At 40.1% G+C, this 22,322-nt stretch overlaps 1 protein-coding gene across 7 annotated transcripts in view; it reads right to left on the bottom strand.

Moving 5' to 3' along the window:
* Positions 1 to 598: 598 nt before the first annotated feature.
* Positions 599 to 22,322, bottom strand: part of ZNF536 (zinc finger protein 536) — a 337,831-nt gene continuing 316,107 nt past the window's right edge. For 6 of the 7 annotated variants that reach the window (XM_029075590.2, XM_029075591.1, XM_029075589.1 and 3 more), the window contains one exon: positions 8,110 to 9,698. In XM_029075590.2, coding sequence (XP_028931423.1) covers positions 8,110 to 9,698 — 1,589 coding nt within the window. Of the gene's footprint in view, positions 1,651 to 8,109; positions 9,699 to 22,322 lie in introns of those variants that run through there. The other variant, XM_029075588.2, reaches the window with a different exon arrangement.

Genomic DNA, 22,322 nt, shown 5'->3' with positions numbered 1-22,322 from the left:
TAACAGTGTTATCTCAGAGAGTGGAAGCAGGGAGGAACAAAAGGAGAGGAAGGTGTGGGGGGAATAACCTTAAATTTCACAAGACTTTTTCCCAAGCGTGAAAAAGCTAGGAAATGGTTGTCCCATGCCTGCCTGTTGCCCAGTCGGGCAAGGTGGCATCTTATAGAGAAGATGCCAACTGAAAATAGAACTACATTGTCTCCTTGACATCAATGGAGTCCCTTTGGGATAAAAAATAGTGTAGATGCATTGTTTCTTCTCTGGGCCTCAACGGGTCATACGTCTAGTGAAAACTGTGCGCTATGAGTCCCAGTGATACAACAGATGGAAGACAGAGACACAAGCCTAGGCCTAGATATCTCCCTGACTTCCTCGGCAAATGTGAATTTTATGGCAACTTCTAGGAAGAAGAGACCATTGTGCTTTCACAGATGTTATTACAAGGCATGGAAAATCCAACCAGTTGCACTGCAGATTTCCGAGTGAGTGGCATAAATATTACTCCCTAAATGTCCTGTTGAGGATTCCAGCAGATAGCAGGGCTTCATGGGAGGCGGGGAGTTGAAAAATGAATTAACATAATGACTCAACACTGCACTAATGGTTAACAGCGTTTTTATTAGCAATACCAAGATAAGTTATTGAAGCATTTTTTAGTATTGTTTTACATTCCATTCATAGGTGACCTAACTTGAAACTCCACATACAGCACATTTAAAGATATAGTTTGACACTTATTCAGAAAAGCTACAATTATTATAACTTACATGCCTTCATTACCAGGAAAACCTTAATATATTTTCTAATTACTTCAACAATATTCTATTCCAAAGCACACGATAACCCAGTACAAGTTTACACATTTCGCTTCAATCACCGTTTTTTTTTTTTTTAATTGTGGATGTCAGAGTGCTCTTCATTGAATTTTACTGTCATCTCCTCCTGGTTAATATTAGGACCTGACACAATATTAAACTAGCAATATTACTGCTTAAAGAAGAAGAAAGATAATGACTGCACTTTTGGTATTCTTCTAGAGTGTTACAGCATACAGGACAATTAGACACTCAAGCAGCAACACCAAAGAGAACATCTGATGGCTGGGCATGAATATTCCGGCGACACACACACACACATACCACACGCACACGCACACACACACACAAACACACACACACACGCACACACACACACTCACACATCTGTTGCATATACAACTCGGGGTGACTGTATGTGTGCCTGAACTGTGAAGTGCTCGGGCATGTGTGTCCAAAGTCAAGTTGTTCCTGGGTGGCCGGAGGCGGATACTGCTGATGGAGCTTCTGTTCCACAGGCCTTCGTAACTCTGGACCTACCATCGTTCGAGGGAATTTTCCTCACATTGAGTCACTAAGCCTCCAAAGTACATGACTAATAGAAGAACATATGGGCCAGTATTTTTAGCCTTCCATGAGTATTTGTGATATGCCATAGGTTTGTGTGCCTTGTGTATACACATACCTGTGCCAATAGTAATTATTTATTAAACACACATATGTGTATACATTCTTCTCTTGGCTTTAGATAATTAACAAGCTTCAGGTAATCATCGAAGAACATGAGAGGACAATGGCAATTCCAGATATAGCGTTTACAACAGGGGTCACTTACCTGCAAGAGAATGTTCAGATTCATTAAACAATCTAAAAATCATTTGGCTACACACATTTGAAAGCTAGGGTAATACCACAATCACTAACGAATCGTTCAGAGTAAGAATTATGACAAAGCATTATTTATAAATTTAGTCCTTCAATTCCTGGCTAAAGCGAGAATGGGTAAATTATTAGAGCAGATTGGTAATTAGATCTAGAGATATTGTATATCAGATCCAAGTAATAGCTGATAATTACTGTTTAGCTGAAACCTGGGCATTATAAATAGTGTAAAAATATGCATCCTTCAGCTGCTAAGACTCCACAAAGATCGGGAGAGCTTTCAATTCAAATCGTTCCCCCTAAAGGCATAAAGACTAAAAAAGGCAGAAATACAAGACATTAAAAGGGATGGACATCTTTGGCTCTGAAGCACTGGAAGAAAATGTTCTATCGCAATCAAGAAACCAGAGCTGGCCTTGCCTTCAGATTCCAGATTCACACGGGGAGATGCCTGCTTGCAAAAAAACTGCCTTTTACTTTTCTCCCACATCACACGTGAGAAGATGTTGAGAAAAAAAAAAAAATGGGCCCTGCCCCAAATCTAAGTTTCATTGTTCCCCTCCTAACCCTAAGCTATTGTGGTAGACCAAGAAGTGATGGAAACCAATAATAAGATGGATACAGTCACCAAACTTAAAGCTCCTCAGACTCTACTTCATCTTAGGAGCACTGTTGATTCAGACAGTAGCCTTTCAAGCCAAAAATATGCAGCAAAAAGGAAAGGAGCATAAACAAGGCTAAATGTCATCAGTGTTTGCAGACTTACACACACCATCCATTTGTTTGTACTGAAATGACTAGTGAACCATTTGGCAAATACAATGCTATTCACAAAACAGTCCTGCTATCCTGCAGGGCAAACGACATCAGATCAGTGGCATTCCCTTTTAATTAAAAAAAAAAAAGAAAGGTAGGAGAAGAAGGATGCCGTAAGAGTTTGGTTGGATATTTTCACACAAATAGTGCCGCCTCTCCCTCAAATGAAATTCACCCCTACTGAAACTCCTGAATGGAAAAAGTGGTCCATTCTGAGGCTTTCCACAATGGATCAAGGGGGAAAAAAAATCCTTATTGATCCTTGTGACAGATAAAAAGAAACTAATGCTCCGTCTTTGGCTCAGCTAGCAGATTATAAAGGGTAGATTTTGCGGTACCTTTATAACAACTCAGAGTCATTTGCATTACAAGACTCCCTTAATAACTCCACTGCTGCAGCAATCCCTCAGCAATACTCTCAACTTGGTATGGTTTCCACCCTCCTTGACTCCATCTCCTGGTGGGCGACAGCCCACTTCCCTGAATATTGCCATAGTCATTCTGGTCTGGCAGCTTCCCCTTTCCTGCCTGTTCCCTAAACATTCAGCATCGACTGAAATCAGTGATGAATCTCAAGCTACAGGTGCACGTCAGTGGAAATCCACTATAAAGCTGTGAACTACACTATAAGCTCTAGGTTGTACGCTCCCTGTGGGCAGGGGACCTTTCTGTCAAATCTGTTATATTGCACTCTTCTAATCTCTTAGTTGAGTGCCCTGCACACAGTAAGCACTAAATAAATACCACTGATTGACTGATTATAGATTTGACTATAGAACATGTGGGAGAGAGCAGCCCAGTTGATCTGAAGCACTTATGTACATATTTAGAAATTATACATTATAAATTATTCATTTTATATTAAAGTATTTCTCCCCCTCTAGACTATAAACTCATTATGGGCAGGGAACAGCTCTACCAACTCTGTTGTATCATACTCTCCCAGGCACTTAGTACAGTGCTCTGCACATAGTAAGCACTTGATAAAGATCATTGATGATGATGATGACGATGAAGCTGTCAGTCACAGTAAGTCAGTGCCTTTCAAAAGCCCAGCGTAACGCAAAGGGAGGTGTCACTGATTTAAAATTAGCATCCTCTGTCTTCGCTATAGTTTATGTTACAGCCCTGGTGATACGACCCCTATTTTGAACTGGTTCTAGCCCTGGTTTCTTCCAGCCTGTATCAATTTCCTACATCATCAATTTGCTATGTTGGAAATGCCCTCTTTAACTGCAGCATTTTATAACACAAGTCCGGTGGTACTGACTGCCAAAAAGAACATCAACCATAAACTATCAGCAAAAGACTGCAGCTCCCCCAAGATCCCTTTGTAGAAAATATTGGATGTGGCCACAAAAATTCAGACACACCAAATGGCACTAATATATTCTTAATGAGAGAATGTTCTTCCAACTCTTCAAAAACTCTAAGATCATCCATGACATAAACTAGTACTATTGAACGCCGTGTTCTCTCTGTTCTATGATACTTATTCAGTAACTATCTTGCTATATCACACTGGCTTTCAACTGGTAAAGTACAAAGCATGAAGATGACAAACATCCATGAATATTGTTGTGAGAAATAAAGGGCAAAATAAAAATATGCTGAGCTGCCTAGCTCATCTGCCTACTCTATATCAACCCCAGTTCCTCTCAGTCAGCTCTGAACCTAAAATCCACTGAAGCCGCAAAATTACCCAAGCTTAGGGAAGGTGAAAGATCCAGGATGAAAACACAATTGTGCTAAGCACCTACCCAAAAGAAATCAAGATGTAAAGGAGAGAAAATTCAGGTCTAAATGGGAAGAGAAGATTATCGAATGTCTCCTAAAAGACCAATTTTCCCAAAGTGGAAGAACATGGATGACTGAAAATTGAATATATCATCCACACATACCCCACATTCCCCAGTTGTTAGTCAAACAAGCCTTTTGATCATGCAAATCAAAACTTGTTCATTTGCATGTTACTGCAGGTCTGGAAATCTAGCAAAGCACTTTAATACCAGAGAAATGTACACCCTGACTAACAAGATTGTCTTCCAGTTATCACTGCTTTTTGGGCAAGTCACTGACCAAACTTTGTAAAGAACTCATCTATTTACAATTTCAAGTGCAAATTCACTAGGAGCAAAAATGTGTCCCCTCCAAGTTAGCAAAAGATTATTTTCTGCCACTATGAACTCTGTCCCTACATATCTTGGGTAACTCCAATCGGTAGTTAACGCCATACTATAATAATGTTTTGTGTGGAAGGTTCATTTGAAAATCTCCATTTCAGCTCTTCTAAATTAGAGTTTGTCACAAATATTAGGCAAATCTTTCTCAATCCCCACCAAAAGATGAGGACACTTTCCTCCTCTTTCCTGCCCTCACCTCATCTTTATCAATACAGCAAATAAGAGAAGATTAAAAATGATTTATCAACTACATTTGTAGATGATTCCTGGCTCACAATTTCAGGGCCTGAAAGGAATTCGACTGTATGGACATAAAAGGGAATAAAAATTGAAAATGCCTCCTCCTGCCCAGGTGCTGGCCTCCTCTTTAGGGGGACTAGTGCTCTCAGCTATCGCATAAGTTGTCTCTCTGTCAGTGGTGCTTTACAGACGGTAAGCGCTCAATAAACTGAATGAATGAATATCCCATAAAAGCCCGGTGACATTTTGGGGGTATGGCAGCTTTGGAACTTATCTGCAAGGCAAGGGAACTGCCCTACTCTTCCTAGGGATTTTGTTTAGAAAGGCTGATTTGCTCCTTGGAAGTTAAAGCCATAAAATTCACCCCGTGGAGTTCCAGAAGCTGGATTTAGCAGTCAGACATAACTCAGGGAGACATGCTTACTTGGTCCTGGGGAAGAACTACAGGGGAAAAGAATCGGTAATGAATCTTCAGGTATCAATTTTATTTTGGCTCTTGGCATGAATTGGAAGGTAAAGGATAGTTTTGCCTCTGGAAAGTATGAGGAGGTTTTCCTGTACGCAGACGAAAAAGCATCCCGGGCAACTCTGCATGTTGATGTACTAGCACCCTGTTCATTATGCTATTGATGCCTGTCTCCTTGTTTTTTTGTTGTTGTTGTTGTCTGTCTCCTCCTTCTAGACTGTGAGCCCGTTGTTTGGTAGGGATTGTCTCTATCTGTTGCCGAATTGTACTTTCCAAGAGCTTAGTACAGTGCTCTGCACACAGTAAGTGCTCAATAAATACGATTGGATGAATGAATTATCAGACAGGGAGCAATTACGTCCAGTCTCTCTGGGATCTGGATCACAATACTGATTTGTGAGAAACTACAGTACAGGTCTGGAAGTGAGGACAGACAGAGAAAAGGGGCCAAACGGGGCTGTCAGACCCAGTGACCGGAGAGGAAAGGAGAACATTCTTAGAGGGGCATTGTTACGGTCCTATCGCCTACCACTCTGCTGCAGGATTAACTAACCCAGCTGAGAAAGCCTCTTCTATGCTTTTCCTACTAGTGTAAGATATCACATAAGTAAAGAAGCCAAAGGCGAAAATGGCTTTGGGACTTCTCAAAAAGACAGATTTATCTTGGTTCCCCAATCCATTCTGGGAAGGCAGGATTGGGGACCAAGAGGTGAGGGAGTGGCCACGATGAAAAGCATGAGCAAGTCCTGGGTTTCTACCATGAAGTTTGTTGGCCACGCTCTCCTTCGAAACGTGGCGGGGTGAAAGGGGGTGGGTGGCCAGGGGAGTGAAAAGGGGAGGTACGACATGTAGCAGAGATGTGCTGTCACAATGGCCGAAGGCTTGATTAAAACCCTTTTAGTTCATCCCCGCTAGAAATGTCAGCTGTGAATCGTGAGCTGCTATTTTTGGATAGGAGAAGGGAGAACTCGCACTACACTTTCAATGGAAATAGCATACAAAATAGAACAGACTCTGTAATGTCACTGCTCTGTTCTCCTCCAAACCCCCATGCCTCAAGTAAAATAGGATACCACTGGGCAGGCCTCATCAAAGAAAGCCAGTCTTCCTGCTGCATTGATGGCAAGATGGAAAAATTAATAGGGGTAATGTGAGCTCATTTCAATAATAATGAGCTTACTAACATGCTAGTTTTTGATCTTTCCCGATGCGTGGATTCCAGACCACAGCTAAGGTCCTGTCCTGTAGGTATTTGAAAGAAATGAAAATAGACCTTTAAAAAAAAATTTGTTTAAAAAAACTTTATTTTTCATTACAGCACTTACAATGGAGCACCCCCAAATGAAAAAATGAAAAAGGGAAAATCAAATCTGGCTGGTTTTGAAACACTTTTCTTTCCTGGGTTTTTCTTTTTGCCTTTCAAATTTTTAAAACTTCAAAAGTAATGAATTGTTTTGGGCTAAAAATAAGTGGCTAATGGGGCTTTGTGAATCACGTGACATTTGGAGCTGTCAATAGTTTTTGAGCTGCCAGTAATGGATTTTAATGATTTCTGACAATTCAAAACATATATATCTGACTACCAGATTCAGTTCTCAGTGGATTAGGTGGGCAGAGGGGGAAGAAAAGAGAGCGATATATCAATTCCAATTTAAGAAGCTATTTTACCATTTCCTTAAGTCTGCTGATTGAGATGCTCCTTTTCAGTTTTTATAGGTGAAGTAAAAGGACAGCTGAAATCCATTTGAAGATTAGAATCACCAGAACTATTGTGGGGGGGAAGGGTCATTCTGTTTCACTTGAATGCCTTTTGGGTGGACAAGAATTTTCAGAGGGAGAGTTATCATCATACGCTGATGATGTCATTTCCCCTTTCATTACCCCCTCCCCCCCCCAACCAAGTGCTTTAACTAGGTAAATATAGAACCACCAAAAAAAAAAAAAAGGATTTAGGGCAAATTAATGATCTGCCAAAGTGAAACACCAGTTTACGCTGGATTAAGTAGTGGTAAATCATAGCTAAACTGGATCTGTGAACGTGTGTAAGTGAGCGTGTGTTATGTGTTTTAAGTTACCTGTAGGCATAATCTTAATCAGTCAATTCACAACTCATAGACCTCCAGTTAGAACAGCAAATAGACAGTAATCTAACCACTGGCAATAAACAAAGATCGCTATAGATTGGCTCTCCCCAAACGAATCACAAAATTGTAAAGATCTATCTCCCTCATTATAGAGAGACCCATTCATTCACTTTGCATTTGGCTTCCGGTTAGTGTCATGGGAGTTTAGTATCTACTAAATCAATATAAAGAAAAGTTGAAGCAAGCAAGGTTGGCTTAAGCAAAGCATTAAGAATTTGTCTTAGGATTCTTCCATGTAAGTTGAAAATACTGAAAAGTTTGCAAGTTACCATGTCATTTTTAAAAAAAAAAACTTTTTTCTCCAAATATGAGTTAAAACAGATGAATTAAGCATTGTAGTATTCCCATTTTAATGCCTCTAGCACAGGTGCTATAGACTGTGACACCAATCAGAAAACAGCTTGAGTTCAAAAAAGCTTTTTTTCATAATGGCCTGATCGGATTGTCTAAATTGAACTGTACGCTCTTGACTTTGAAATCCAAATTTGCTCACAAGCATAGTATCCAATTGAAAGCGTGAATCTGCGCTGCTCTTTTTGGAAATGGACTAAAGAAATAGGATGCTAAAACTTACCACACAAGTCTGGCCTCTTGATACATCCACTACTTGCTGTGCTACTTGCGAGTCCGTTAAAGGCTGCTAAGCCGTCAGAGCTGTAGGCCCTAAGGACTGACAACATGTTCATCTGCTTCTCCAGGACCTGGGGACCCTGAATTTGTTCCGGTTTCATCGCACCTGACGAGGTTTCATGGGAAGAAAGGAGACTTGGGCTATGCCACTGCTTCTCTGATGTCTGCGGCACAGGTAAGGCAAGTCCTTGCGTAGGATGGGAGGGGACTGGGTTGAGGATACCATCTCCTCCATCACCGCTGTCTTTATTGAGACCAGACAATGGTTTATTCATCATTTCAGGCTCTGTTTCAATATCCTCCTCTTCATTGTTTTCTTCCTTGGAAGACTCCATGTCTTCAGACGAGGCAATGTCAGACAGGTCGTCGATAGTGGTTTTATTTACAGATTCGTGGAGGAGGATGGTGGAGTCATCTTCGGACGGGGCTTTTCCTTCGGGACCACTGTTGGCACAGGAATTGGAGGGTCTTGGGCCAACGATGCCTGGGTAAACCCCAAATTGCTTGTAGAAGTCGGAATTAAAATTACAAAAAGCGGAGTCCAGGTGACCAGGCCAAGGGGTGCTCTTTTGTTCCGCCAGAGGATCCTTGCTCTGTCCTTGGGTCATCTTCTCAGAAGTGGAGTCCAGTTGACTAATCATATTAGAGACTCCCACCTCCTTGTTGGATTGTATGGATGAAGAGAGCAGGCCAACTTTAAGTGCCTCTCTGGAAAGGTCTTTGCCGTTTCCTGTAGCTCCCAAGATGTGATCCTTGCGTTTAGCTTTGCCCAGGTGATTGGCCTGGAGGTGGAGAGCCATTAGTTCCATAGAGGAAGTTGTGAAGGAACAAAATAAGCAACCGTGCCACGCGATATTGTCTTGGACCGTCACCGAGGAGCCTGGAAGCGAAGCGGCGTCGGGCCTCACGGACAAATCCAGGGGTTCGTACTGCGACTTCTCTGTTTTCCTCTGGGAGGACCTAGTACTGCTTTTCTCTTCGCCGCCATCTGATCCGTGGCCTTTCATGGAAAGAGGATCAGACAGGCCCTTGTCCTTCATTTCCTTCTCTTTCTTCAAAGAGCTCAGAACGAAACTGTCCATGAAGGCTTGCAGAGACCCTTGGAAGTTCACCCCATTGCCGACCATACTCTGATATGCTCTTCCAAGTTCAGAGAAGTGTGTCCCTTTTGAAGGCAGGTCAGAACCTTTTATGTTGTCCGAAGACGTCTCCGAAGACATGCCCGGGGCCTGTCCAGCGTGATCTCCGGAGGGCAGCATGCCGGCCGCCCACTGCTGAGAGACGGGGGCCCCTCGGAAATCGATTCCCGGAAGGCCCTTGAAGGCTCCCCTCAGAATGTCCGGCCTGATGAACAGAGAAGCCTTGCTGGGTGCCTCCTCTTTGTGGTCTTGGTTGGGGGGCTGCCCGGAATGGGGGCCTGCGCCATTCTGCCGTTCCCTATGGTGCCGCTCCAAGTGGTACTTTAGGGATGCAGATTGAGTACCAGCATAATCACAATGGGGGCATTTGTACGGTTTCTCACCTGCAGATTTTGATACAAAAGACAAAAAGAAAAAAAAAGAGAGAGAGTTGAATGCATTTTGGTGTGCTGAATGGGGCTGGAAGGATCAACATTTGTTCTTGGAAACAAAGCAACTGAAACTAATAATTAGTTTTCGAACAACCGTTTTTTAATAGAAGAATAATTCGTAGTCTTGGGCTTTTTTAATGATTTTATACCATTTGGGACTATTCAGGAATGACATACTATCTACACACAATTAGCTATCTTTTTCTTTATCTAACATGTGAAAACTGCTGTAGATTTAAAAGCTATGATTATGAAAATTAAGCATAATAATTTCAACCACAGTAATCATTAAAAGTACAAGTTAAAAAAGACAAAGTATGTAACAAATGGATGGTTACAATATTTTGTGTATACAATAGCTCCAAAATTTGTTTAAATTATACACATGGAAACCATTTTTAAACCTAAAAATTTTATGGCACTGTTACGCAAGACTGAAATGAATGATTTAAGTCTTGCTCTGCAGTAAATCATGGATATAATTAGCAAATGGCATACTGCACAAGTAATTTATCATTATTTGGAGGGCACCATTCCAGAAGGATTCAAAGATCTGCAGACCTACTGCATTGTTTCTAAATAAAGAACTATAAATACGGATTCTATAAAATATTAATACCATTACAGTGCATTATGATCGTGGTATGTAAAGACATATAGTTAAGATAAAAAGTAGTCAATAAAATTTAAAAGAAAATGAGTAATAAAAAGGTACAAACCATATTTAGTTTCTGTATTTGAAATTAACATTATCTAGTGATCTTTGCCTTGCTTTAAATTTGTACTAATAGCATTCCTAATGCTCTTGTAGTAAAATGTGTAATTTACCTATAATAAGTGCTTTCCAGAGAATAAAAATTGCTTTAAATAGTATTTTAAAACATATAAGATAATTTCCATGAATTAAATATTTATTTAAATTCGAGAGCAAATTTCCATTGTTCTTTCCTTAATAGAAGATATTAACATATATGCTACAACACACAACTTATGTATGGCTGTATTGCATAGCAAATGGAAAAATGAACAGAAATAGAAAGGTGCAGAGTACACCTAAGCCATCAAGTGTCTCTTATTTATAGACTTCGGTGAGGAAATACCCATGGAAAGGGAGAGGTCTGGGACAACATGTGTAATTATCAATATCAGCAATTATTTCAGGGAGGAAGCTCAACAACAGGAAGAAACAGTTTTGTTGGGTTTTTGTTTTTTCTCCTCTGTTCTGCTTCCCTGAGTGCTCTGTAAAGAAACAAAGTACCATTTGCAGAATGGTGTCCTGAAAAATCTCACCCACCACAATGACAATTGAACTATTTTAGGCTACTAACTTCCCCTGTTACTGGGTGACTCGCTGCTAAACAATCATCCAAATGGCCAACAGGCATTTTAACTAGAGAGGGTTTGTTTTTGAGGGGTTTTTTTTTGTTTTTGATTAACAGAACAGTTTCTGGCTCTCATTTGGGTGACACGAAATATACCCGTTCATGGAAACCGCTGATCGAGTAAACATATTTCAGTGTTTCTCCAACGTCTTTGAGCAAGCGACCTCGGGTACAATGGCTGAATCTTAGTACCACCCTAGTTTAAGCATGTGGAATTTCAGAATATTACAATGCCAGTGTCCATACAAGCACTTTGATTTCATACCCTACCATGGGGTCAAAGCTGGGGAGAAAGATTAAAGATTCATTTAAGGTAAAAGCGGTGTTTGAAAAATATCAACAGTTCCCATCGCCATTCCTTCATCCTCCTGAGGGGCAAGCTCCGCTCTTCCTTCCAAAGGATCATACCATTAAAAGACTCATTTAAAATGTCAACTGCTAAGGTCGGAAGGGTTGTGCTATCTAGATTCACTGAGGACCCTCAAGCGTCTTATGGTTGCTCATTCAATATACCCAATAGTGCTTGCACCACACCTCGACACCATCCCATTAATGGTTTTACAGAGTATGATGTGCAAACCTGAGAGAGGAGAACTTTATAAAGTAAAAGAGATGAGCCCAAGGTGGCTTATAAGAATGGGTTGTTTTAATACCTATCCTGACCAACTCCATGCATTTCATCTGTAAAGCCCATCAACCTGACTCCTTTCGCTTCACATTTATTGAGGTTAGCAATGTGCGAGGCCCTAACGAGCAGGGGTAAAAGGAGGTAAGGGATACAGGTACCAGAGAGACCAGATTGCATTTCAGAAATGCATATGGAAACGTTTAAACGTGTCTGGCAGCGTGCTTGCTGGAGAAAGTGTGATATGCCATTATAAATGTACGTTGGAACGTATGTTTTGCTCTATGGTGGGAACAGACATCTCCCTACATGCAACAAGGCAGTTTTCAAGAGCTGGATTATGCTGACAGTGCTCTAACTATATCAAAGGCACCTAGAATTGCAGGCACTTGAAATAATGCTTGCTAAAAATATTGAGGAGCTTGATTTTGCCTTTTTTCCTTTTTCAATTCCTTTAATGTTGAAAAGCCAGCACTATCTTGCGGGCAGGGAGTGTGTCAACCAACTACGATATCTTGTACTCTCCCAAGCGCTAAGCATAGTGCTGTGCACGCAGTAAGTGCTCAATAAATATGATGGACTCATGCCTTCTTGTGGCTACAGGCAGGAGGTTTTCCTTCTGGAAATCCACCACAATGTTCCCTCCAGATCAGGGTCAGCATTTCCTTTCCTAAAGTGCACTATTCCTTGCTGCCCTGGGGAAGAGGAAATCCAAGCATCAACCTGGGCAGGAAGACCATATTCAGACCTATGACCATGCTGAGGCAGGAAAAGCTTTGCTACCATTCCACATTTTGTATTCAGTGATGATACTATTAATAATAGTATTTGTTAAGTGCTTACTATGTGTCAAGCACTGTACAAAGAAGTGGGGTAGACACACAATGATGAGATCGGACGCTGTCTGCGCCCCGCATGTGGCTCAATCTAAGTAGGAGGGAAAACAGATATTTTATCCCCATTTACAGATGAGAAAATTGAGGCACAGAGAAGTGACTTGCCGAAGGTGACAGAGCCATCAGGTGACAAAGGCTGAATTAGAACCCAGGTCCTCTAACACCCAGGCCTGTGCTTTTTTCCATTAGGCTAAGCAACATCACAGAATGGCATCATACCAAAGTCTGTTTGAATGCTCAAATATAGAGCTTTTCTCCAAAGAGGTCTCTGACTTTCCCTTGCTCCATTTCCACGATGCCATTGTTTTATATTCCTGGTCTACAAGGAGTGTTAACCCCTGACTTTAAGCCCGTCATTGGGCAGGGATTGTCTCTAATTGCTGAATTGTACATTCCAAGTGCTTAGTACAGTGCTCTGCACATAGTAAGCACTCAATAAATACTATTAAATGGATGAATTATGCCTGAGGTTACCTCTCTTTACCATCTGAAGTCAGCCCTGCTGGATTGCTAAGCTTAGACTTCTGAGCTATTTTCCTATCAATAATGTCCCAGTAATTCAAAACTTCTCTTCCCCAAAGAGAGACCAAGATGAGAGTGTGCTTTTGCACAAGTGGTCTGCCATGTTGGCTGGTTTGAGTGGAGGTATCCATTTACAAAATCTCACCCCAAAACCTAAAAGCCTAAAAGCCTTAGGTTTTTCAGAACCTAAAGTTCTCATCTAAATGACATTCCAATTTGTCTCCCACTGACCAAATAATAAGCACAGTAATAATGAGTTTCATTTTATCTGAAGCTTGCTTCAAAACTTAAAACACTGAAAACACTGATGCTTGGATCAAGTGCCAGCTGGAGTGATCGGCAACTACTGATTTGTGCCCTGCCTAAGGAAACTGATTTTTGTGTTCACTTCCAACCCATCCAATTGCAATGACTTTTCTCAGAACTTAAAGACTTTTCACCAAAGCTAGTCTAAGTGTAGCAAAACACCCCGAACTTGTTAAAACCGAGGCCTGAAATGGGTCAAAGTTCAAAGGCTCTGAAGTCTTCTTTTTCACCGAGGCAACTATTATTCAAATTATCCCACCAACATCAGTACCCTGTTTGGAGTCACGTGTGCAAAAATTGCTATTTTATTTGCCTGGGACTTTTCCAAACTTTCCCGGATTCTAAGAACATTTCTTCAAGAACAAAAATGAGGTCACGTAGCTGCCACTCTTCAACTCACCTCCTCCTCACTACCACGTTCCACTTTTGCCTTTCTCCTCACCTCACCATCAGGACCTGGATCCGAATGGTGAACCCCCTGCACCTTTGGAATATGTGTTGTCAGTGGCTGGGGAGGCCATCAACCAGAGGAGAGAATCTGGGAGGGTGTAGGGAAGAGGGAAGAGGCATAGGGATGTAGCTCTCCAACTCAAAGAGAAAAATAACAGATTGTACTCTTAGAAACTTAACTTCGGGGGCTGCAAATATTTTCTTCTTTAGCCTATTTTTTTCATAAGAGCAACAGACCCTCAACAGTGTCATCACTGATTTAGACCAATGGCCTCTCCAGTTCGGTATGCTGCCTTCAATAGTAGCACAGGTCATTTAAAAGAAACGTGATAGTAACTTGATAGTAACAATACTAGTAATAATTTGATTTGTTAAGCACTTACTATGTGCCAGATACTGAACTCAAGCCTGAGGCAGATACAAGATAATCAGGCTGGACATATTATTCATTCCACATGGGGTTCACAATCTAAGACAGATAGGAAATACTTTCCTTGATATCTACCCTAAAATTTAGGGCTATACAAGCAGCATTACTAGCTTCTCACTATCCACCTCTAGTCTACCTTCTAGTAGCCCATTATGTAAATCTTCTCCATTAATATATCCAAGCCCCACTTAGCATCACTGATTTGTTTTTAATTACATAACTTCCTATGGTATTCTATATATTTTCCATAGACTCTGTGAAAAGGTATTTCTTTTATTTGGAACCCACCAACTTCATGTGCTTCATTGGGTGCTCTTTGCCTTTTTGTGGCATTTAGTAGTCAGCAATGTCATAATCTCCAGGGCCATATTCCTCATGATTTGTAAACTTCAATCAAGTGTCTCTAGGTCTTTATCTTTCAGGACTGGAGAATGCTAATCGTTTTAGTTTATCATCACATGTAAACTGCTACATTCCCCTTATTAATGATTTCTCCTTCCTAAAGGATTGTCCTCATTCCTTCCTTCCAATGACTTCTGGTTGATTCATTTAAATCTTTATCAGTTGTATTGTTTCTAGATGTGGAAAAAAGGGCAAAGTGACTAAGAGAGAACATGATTCAAGATGGCTAACCATGTGCCTAAAGTCAGCATTATGTGGCAGAAAGTCATCTTACTAGAGAGAATCTTTTTACAAACTTTTTCTAACAGGTCATTCCAAAAAATAAAATTGAAGACAAAATGCCAATTCATTCTACTAAAATAGTTTTCTTTTTCTTTTAGAAAAGAAGCTTATTTAAAGCAAAATGGAGCCCATGCAAAATCCCACTGAACACAGTCTAACAAAATTATTGAATTACTTTCATTCCTGTCTTATTTGGTCAAAAGAGATATATTCTTCACTGAAATATTGTTGGTATCTTTTATAATCTTTACAATAGAAATGCATTATACCCATTTTCACACAGTAATGTTTGTTATCATTCTGCTCACTTGCTTCACACTTTTTACCCCAAAGGAGATATGATATATTTGACATAATTACTTGGGGGCTAGCTGTCTATAAAGTTGATATAATGAGAGTCTGAAAATACCAAGAGGACTTCATTTTCTTTTTTTCCCCAATTTTTTCTTAAATGAAAAAGTCTACTCCTTAAGCCAAGCTTCATAATGTGTTTAATATTTCTAAACCTGTCTTAATTTTTTCACTGTCATTAAAGAATAGTCAAGTGTTTTTTTGGTTTTCAGTTGTATAATTGAAAATTTTCATTTATTCACACCCCAGATCTGATATTTATTTAGTCTTTCAACATGTCTTTACTTAGTTAATACCAGGAGAGATAAATATGGTTGTTCCTTTGCAGTGAAGCTTCAGTACATTAATATAAATTGTACACTAATTCCCCCAAAGCATATATATGTTGTAAACCTGAAGACTTTTTACACAGCTGCTTATTGCTAAACAGTGCCTTGTCCAGAAGGGGACAATCTGTGTCTCTAATTGCTGTCACTGAAGCCGAGATTCATTATGTGACTTTCCCATTAAAATGTGAGCATTAATTTGTATAATGAAATATCACCCACTGCAGTGTTCATTAGCCATGCCCTACTGTATACTGCACATTGTTAGCTACCTAGAAACTGTAGTTAATTTCACTAATGGATATTTCCCTACTTAGTGTTTGCTAGGAAATTTATACTGTAACATTACCTCTTAAACTTTTAAGGAAATTTAAATTCAATCAATTATTTTCAACAAAAGTTTGGGATGTCATTAAGCTAGGAAGAGCAAGATGTACGGTATTGAGAAAAGGGAAGATAGAAAAATAAAATGAGCTTTTAGTTCATCTCAGAAAAATCAAAGGTGAGGGAAGTTTAATTTTTAAAAAATAGTTTCCTGATGGGCACATGTATCTTCTTTCTTTCTTTTACAGGTGGCTGTTCCCACTCCAAGGATGGTAAAACGGACTCTCTTTTTTGAAAGGGAAATATGAATTGCACATTTTAACCTGCCGATATTTTAATTTATTCAGTAGGTTTTCCAAATTCTAAAGCTGCACAGTTACATCACCCTGAGGAGGAAATAATAAAAGCTTCAAAGATAAAATACGTATACCACAGAGCATAGGGCAGCTGGAGGAGTTCATCCAAACTTTAATTTCCACATATATTTATATACAAGTTAGTATATGTTGTGCTCTTTGAAGATGAAAGGCTCCCTCTACAACAGGACTAAGGCATTTATCATTAGGGTGATGGCCATCACATACTTTTAACCAAAATGTTTAAGGCCTTTTTCAAACATTGTTACATTCATAGCAATGCCAGTTTACCTAGCTGAGTCACCAAACTCTCTTTTTTGGAGAAACTGAGACACCAGGTGACTATCGATCCTGATCTTCACAAATGAATGGTAGGGAAAAGCAATCCAGGGTTCTGTTCACCAGACAGCTCTTCCCACAGAAAGCATGATGATGCTTAACATCACTGGGGAATATTCTTCGTTAGCTCCTTCACTACTTCTATAGCTACTCCTAGTAAAGTGTTTCCTTGTGCACTGACCTATGGCATTTTCCTGGATCTTTGGGATAAGATCAACAGGAACAATTACTGATTCTGCTACTTTTTTTCCACTCCAACATTGAGAGTGGGGAAAATAAATAAAAGAAGTCCTGACAGCTGAGGGCCAGAGACACAAACGTATTCGTATCCTTCACTGAAACCTCTTAACATGTGTGTATTTACACCAATACAACCAAGGATTTTGCCTCTGTATAGATGTATATCCCTATCAACAAAGATCACCAATTTGCATAAAAGTGAGGAAAAAAGAAAACCTAACATCAATGCATGATATATGAGCTCATAGTTCATATTTATAAATGTACACAAATAGTCACTTTATGCTTTTTACTGCAGCATTTCACTATGTACTTGAACTTAGACTCCTCCTGGAACGTTGGAGAATCAAGTTCAGTAGATGACATTCTGGGGCTTGATTTATTCAGTTTACATACCGATGGATCTACCTCTACAACAGGGTAGTGCGGTAATTCAACCTACCTACTTTCCAGACATTTTTCATTAATTTAAGAGGTTTCTGAACGTAATCTTTGGGGTTGAGGTTTGTGGAACACTGAACACAGCACATGGCAACCACATTAATAAACATATTCACATAATTTCATAATTTGAAAGAATAATGAGTTTTTTCTTAATTAGTCAATGAACTTTAATGCCGTGTAGTTGCTTCTGGTAAGATATGTCGATTATATATTTTAGCATCAATTTTCTCTGGGAAAATAAGCTCCTTTCCCCCCACCCTGACACAATAGATGTCTTGAAGGAGACATCCTTGGATACACATCACAGAGATTTAAACCAGTGTGATGGTAATTAATCCAAATATAAAAAAGACAGTAGTCTCTCCTATTATTTCAGTCCCTCTTCAGAAGTCCAATGTGGATGCCGAGAGGTATATTTACTCTTTTTAGAGTTTGGAATGAAAAAGCTTATCTTGAAATAATTAATGCAACTCTCTTTGTACCAGGAACTAACAGGCACTGAGGAGAACAGATATTACTAATTTTGAGAAGAGTTAGTCTCTCTAGTGCCAGTAAATGTTCTAGGAGTTCTTTATGAATAACAATAATTGTAATCATAATAAAATACTGATAGTACTCATTATGCACTTACTATGTGCTAAGCACTATGCTAAGTGCTGGAGTAGATATGATGCCTTAAGTTCAGATAGTCTCTGCCCCATATGGGGCTCAAAGTCTACAAATACCATAATTAAAAGGGAAAAATGCAATTTAATCTCCATTTTACAGAAGAAGAAACTAAGGCCCCAAGAAGTTATGTGAGTTTATAACCCAGATCTCCGGACACGCAACACTTGTACTCTCTCCCTTAGTCCACTTTGCCTATCTTGTGTGAACTGTCCTTGGAATTTGGGAATTTTGGGCGTTATAATAATAATAATGATGATGATGGCATTTGTTAAGCGCTTACTATATACAAAGCATTGTTCTAAGCTCTGGGGAGGATACAAGGTCATCAGGTTGTCCCACGTGGGGCTCACAGTCTTAATGCCCATTTTACAGATGAGGTAACTGAGGCACAGAGAAGTGAAGTGACTTGGCCAAAGTCACACAGCTGACACGCGGCAGAGCCAGGATTTGAAGCCATGACTTCTGACTCCCAATGACCTCAGCCAAGTCATTTAACTTTTCTCTGCCTCAGTTCCTTCATCTGTAAAATGGAGATTCAATACCTATTTACCCCTTCTACTTAGACTGTGAGCCCCAGGAGGGACAGGGATCTGACTTGATCATCTTGAGTCTACCCCAGTGCTTGGAACAACATTTGGCGCATTACAGACACCACAATTGTTCATATTTTCCATGCGTGAAACTGGTCAACTCTAGAGTGGTTTCTGCAAGGGTCTATCACTAATGATGTAAATTATTAAATGATTATATTTGTACAGTATTCTGCACATACTAAATGCTCAATAAATACCACTGACTGATTGCTCGAGTGTCTTGATACCAATATTACTGAAATAAAATCTCACACCAGAATAGGCAGGTCTTTTTCTTGCAGAAACAGAGGAGAACCCGAGGCATTCAGCACTTGGAACCTGCTTGATAAATAGTCAAAAACCAAGGGAGAGGTATCAGAGAGTCACTAACCAGTCCAGAAAAGGAGAGGTGGAGGCAGGAAGGTTTTTAGAGATAATAATAATAATGTTGGTATTTGTTAAGCGCTTACTATGTGCCAAGCACTGTTCTAAGCACTGGGGTAGTAACAAGGTAATCAGGTTGTCCCACGTAGGACTCAAAGACTTCATCCCCATTTTACAGATGAGGAAACTGAGGCACAGAGAAGTTAAGTGACTTGCCCAAGGTTACACAGTTGACGAGCGGTGGAGCCAGGATTAGAACCCATGACCTCTGACTCCCAAGCCCGGGATCTTTCCACGAAGCCATGCTGCTTCTCTACCGTGATTCAAGAGATGCCATGTTTTAACAATACTTTGGCAATTTACAGCCCCACAACTTTTAATATAGACAGACCAAAACTAGTGGAAAAAAAATCTGATCTTCCAACTCCGAAGCTCACCACCACAATCTAATCTAGAAATCAGCAGCGCTAGGGGCATTGTGGTGTTAAAAAATGCAGTCATAACTATATACCTTAGGATTCATCTGTGGAGTGAAGTTGTAATCTTCCATGATGATTCTCACTAAATATGGCCCATGAGCCTGAATCCTACTACAGGACGGACCGTTGTCATTATTATTATTTGTAAATGTTACTTGTAAACATTTATTATGGGCCAGGCTCTATACTGAGCCACTGGGGTAGAGGCAAGATATTCAGTTTGGACATAATCCCTGTCCCACATGTGTCTCACAGTCTAAGTAGGAAGGAGGAGGATTTATTATTAAAGACGGGTCACAGTCTAAGTGGGAGGGAGGAGGATTTATTATTAAAGGCGGGTGGTGTCGTCATTTCTTCGGGATTGGCCAATGACAGAGGTGGAGCAGGATCAGAGCGGCTTCCTCTCCCTGGCTGCCCTTAGGGCTCCATGCTGCTCTCACTGACCAGCAGTCAGAAAGACCATTTGTTACCAAAATATCCAAGCTACCTGCAGTTTCCCCAGGTGTTCAACAAATCTGACTTGGGCTAAACGACTTCGGCTCCTCTCTAATAAACAGGTGTTGGGAGAACAAGAGCGGTAATTGAGTTAATGTAGTGGAGAAAAAAGGGAGAGTGGTTTTTATCAGTCAGTGTTGCACGATCAAGACTTCTAATAAAGATGGAGTATGACAGAAAAATTCAGTGAAGGTAGAGCCCATTATCCCAGCCAATTAAAATTCCTTTTCTATTTATTAGATATCAGGTTTAAAAATGTGCCCATCTGAATAAGCATACCTAGGGGAAAACAACTTTTCAAAAGTAAAGATGTCCGTAAACCATAGGCATTTTAACTCATCTACCTAATCCTCCTTCCAAGTCTATCAGAAGTACAGAAAAAGCAAATGAAAAGGAAAATTCAGCATTATACATTTTAATAATTTGAATTCACCTGTTAAATTGTTCAATAAGGGATAATTTAATTTTGACTTTTAATTACTCATGTAATCCACTCTTTTACATTCTTATAATGAATGTTTATTTCATATAATGTAACACTTTCTGTTCCATTCAAACATACAAGTGTAAGCATTTTCCCACTTCTTTGTTCTTAGGAAAAAAGGAAATTGATCTTTATCTGGTTGTTATTATGCTTTTTAAATGCTGCAAACTGCAAATGCTCATACGGATGATATTTTCAGGAATGTTTTCCCATCCATCTCATCCTCCCTCCTAACTTTCTCCACTATTTTCTTGGAATTTTCAGAAAATTTGTTACGTCTTCTAAATGGGCTGCCGAGCAGGTCTTGGTCCTATCTTTATAGTGCAGTGGGCTTACCTGCAATACATTCTGCATTGTATATTCCAAGCGAATAATGCTTCCCAATCTTTACAATTATAGGAACATGGTCCACTTAACTAGTGGGATTTTCAGAGATACACCGGGGAAGGGAAACCAGGAGCTTTGTCAAGTTTGATGATAAATATTACAGAAATATGTTTTCAAACAGCTTAGAGCAGGTAAACTGCTCTCTGAGTGTAGGACAGGCATGTTAGAAAATGCATTCGCTGAATCCGTCAATAGCCAGCAGAAGTGAGTGCATTTCCCACTGTACCTTAGATCATGGAGAGTAGCGGATACTCACCTGGCAATGTCTGGTCCTCTGTCTACTGTATTTCATTTCTTGCCCTCTCCCAACAAGTCTAGGCATTATAGATCTATGGACAACTGGGCCTCATGGTTTCTCTAGACTATTTTAAGATACCACGGAAGCTGAGACACCTAGCCAAGAGATTCTTATTAAATAGAAAGTGCACCTTTCAGGAACTCTGAACAATCAAGGTGCCATAGGAATGAGGAGCAGATGCGGGTGGAAGAGAAGAAAAAGAAAGAGGGAAAAAGAAAAGGTGTGGGAGGAGGAGGAGGTAGAGAAGGAGGAGGAGAAGCAGGAGGAAGGGAAGAGAAGGAGAAAGAGAATTATGAGAAAGAAAAGGAGGGTACCGAGATCCCACACAATCACATTATTCCCCTTGCACTCTGTTCTCCCATTCTGTCATGGTTACTGGATTTACTTCCTCCCAGGGGCAGGAGGTTTGCCAGAGAGGATGGCCAATAACCCGTCTCTATTAGCTTTCAATTTTCTCAACATCCATTTTAGGAGGGGGATTGCTAGATCAACGAAGTCCAGAAATGTCCTCACCTATCTCCACCCTACTGGGGGACCGACTGAAGAGCAGAAACCTTCTGCTCTGGCAACAGGGATTCCTTCATTCATTCAATTTTATTTATTGAGCACTTACTGTGTTCAGAGCACTGTACTAAGCGCTTGAGAGAATACAATATAACGATAAACAGGCACATGGATTCAGTGACAAACCCTGGGGTTCACTCTTCTCTTCCTTTGGAGATCTCCTTTTCTGCATTCTATTCTGCACTTGTTTACCTCTCCTTTCATGAACCTGATTTTCACTGAGGTAAAATCTGGAAAAACAATAAAAACTGCAGCTAACCCAAAATGGAACAGGTGAGCCAGGGTGAGTCACTAGGCTTGTATCAGGGAGGCAAAATAAGACACCTTTAAGCTTGTGCTACACCTCCTGGATGTATCAGCGGAATCTGCACTCACCGATTACGTGGCCCTTAGTCTTTAACCACAGAATGAATACTGGGCTCTTGGTATTAAATATCCCTGCAGAGCCATGCATTTATTGATTCTTTAGGAAATATACCACAATTATTTTTGAAAATAGATGGCATATTTGTCTATCCTCTGAAGCAGCTCATATCCAATGGATAAAGTGTCAGAAGGAAAATCAAAGA

Source organism: Ornithorhynchus anatinus, chromosome 11 (genome assembly GCF_004115215.2).
Source record: "Ornithorhynchus anatinus isolate Pmale09 chromosome 11, mOrnAna1.pri.v4, whole genome shotgun sequence".
In the NCBI taxonomy this organism is placed as follows: domain Eukaryota; kingdom Metazoa; phylum Chordata; class Mammalia; order Monotremata; family Ornithorhynchidae; genus Ornithorhynchus; species Ornithorhynchus anatinus.
Note: the sequence above shows the minus strand (reverse complement) of the source record. Positions and strands in the feature narration are given on the sequence as shown.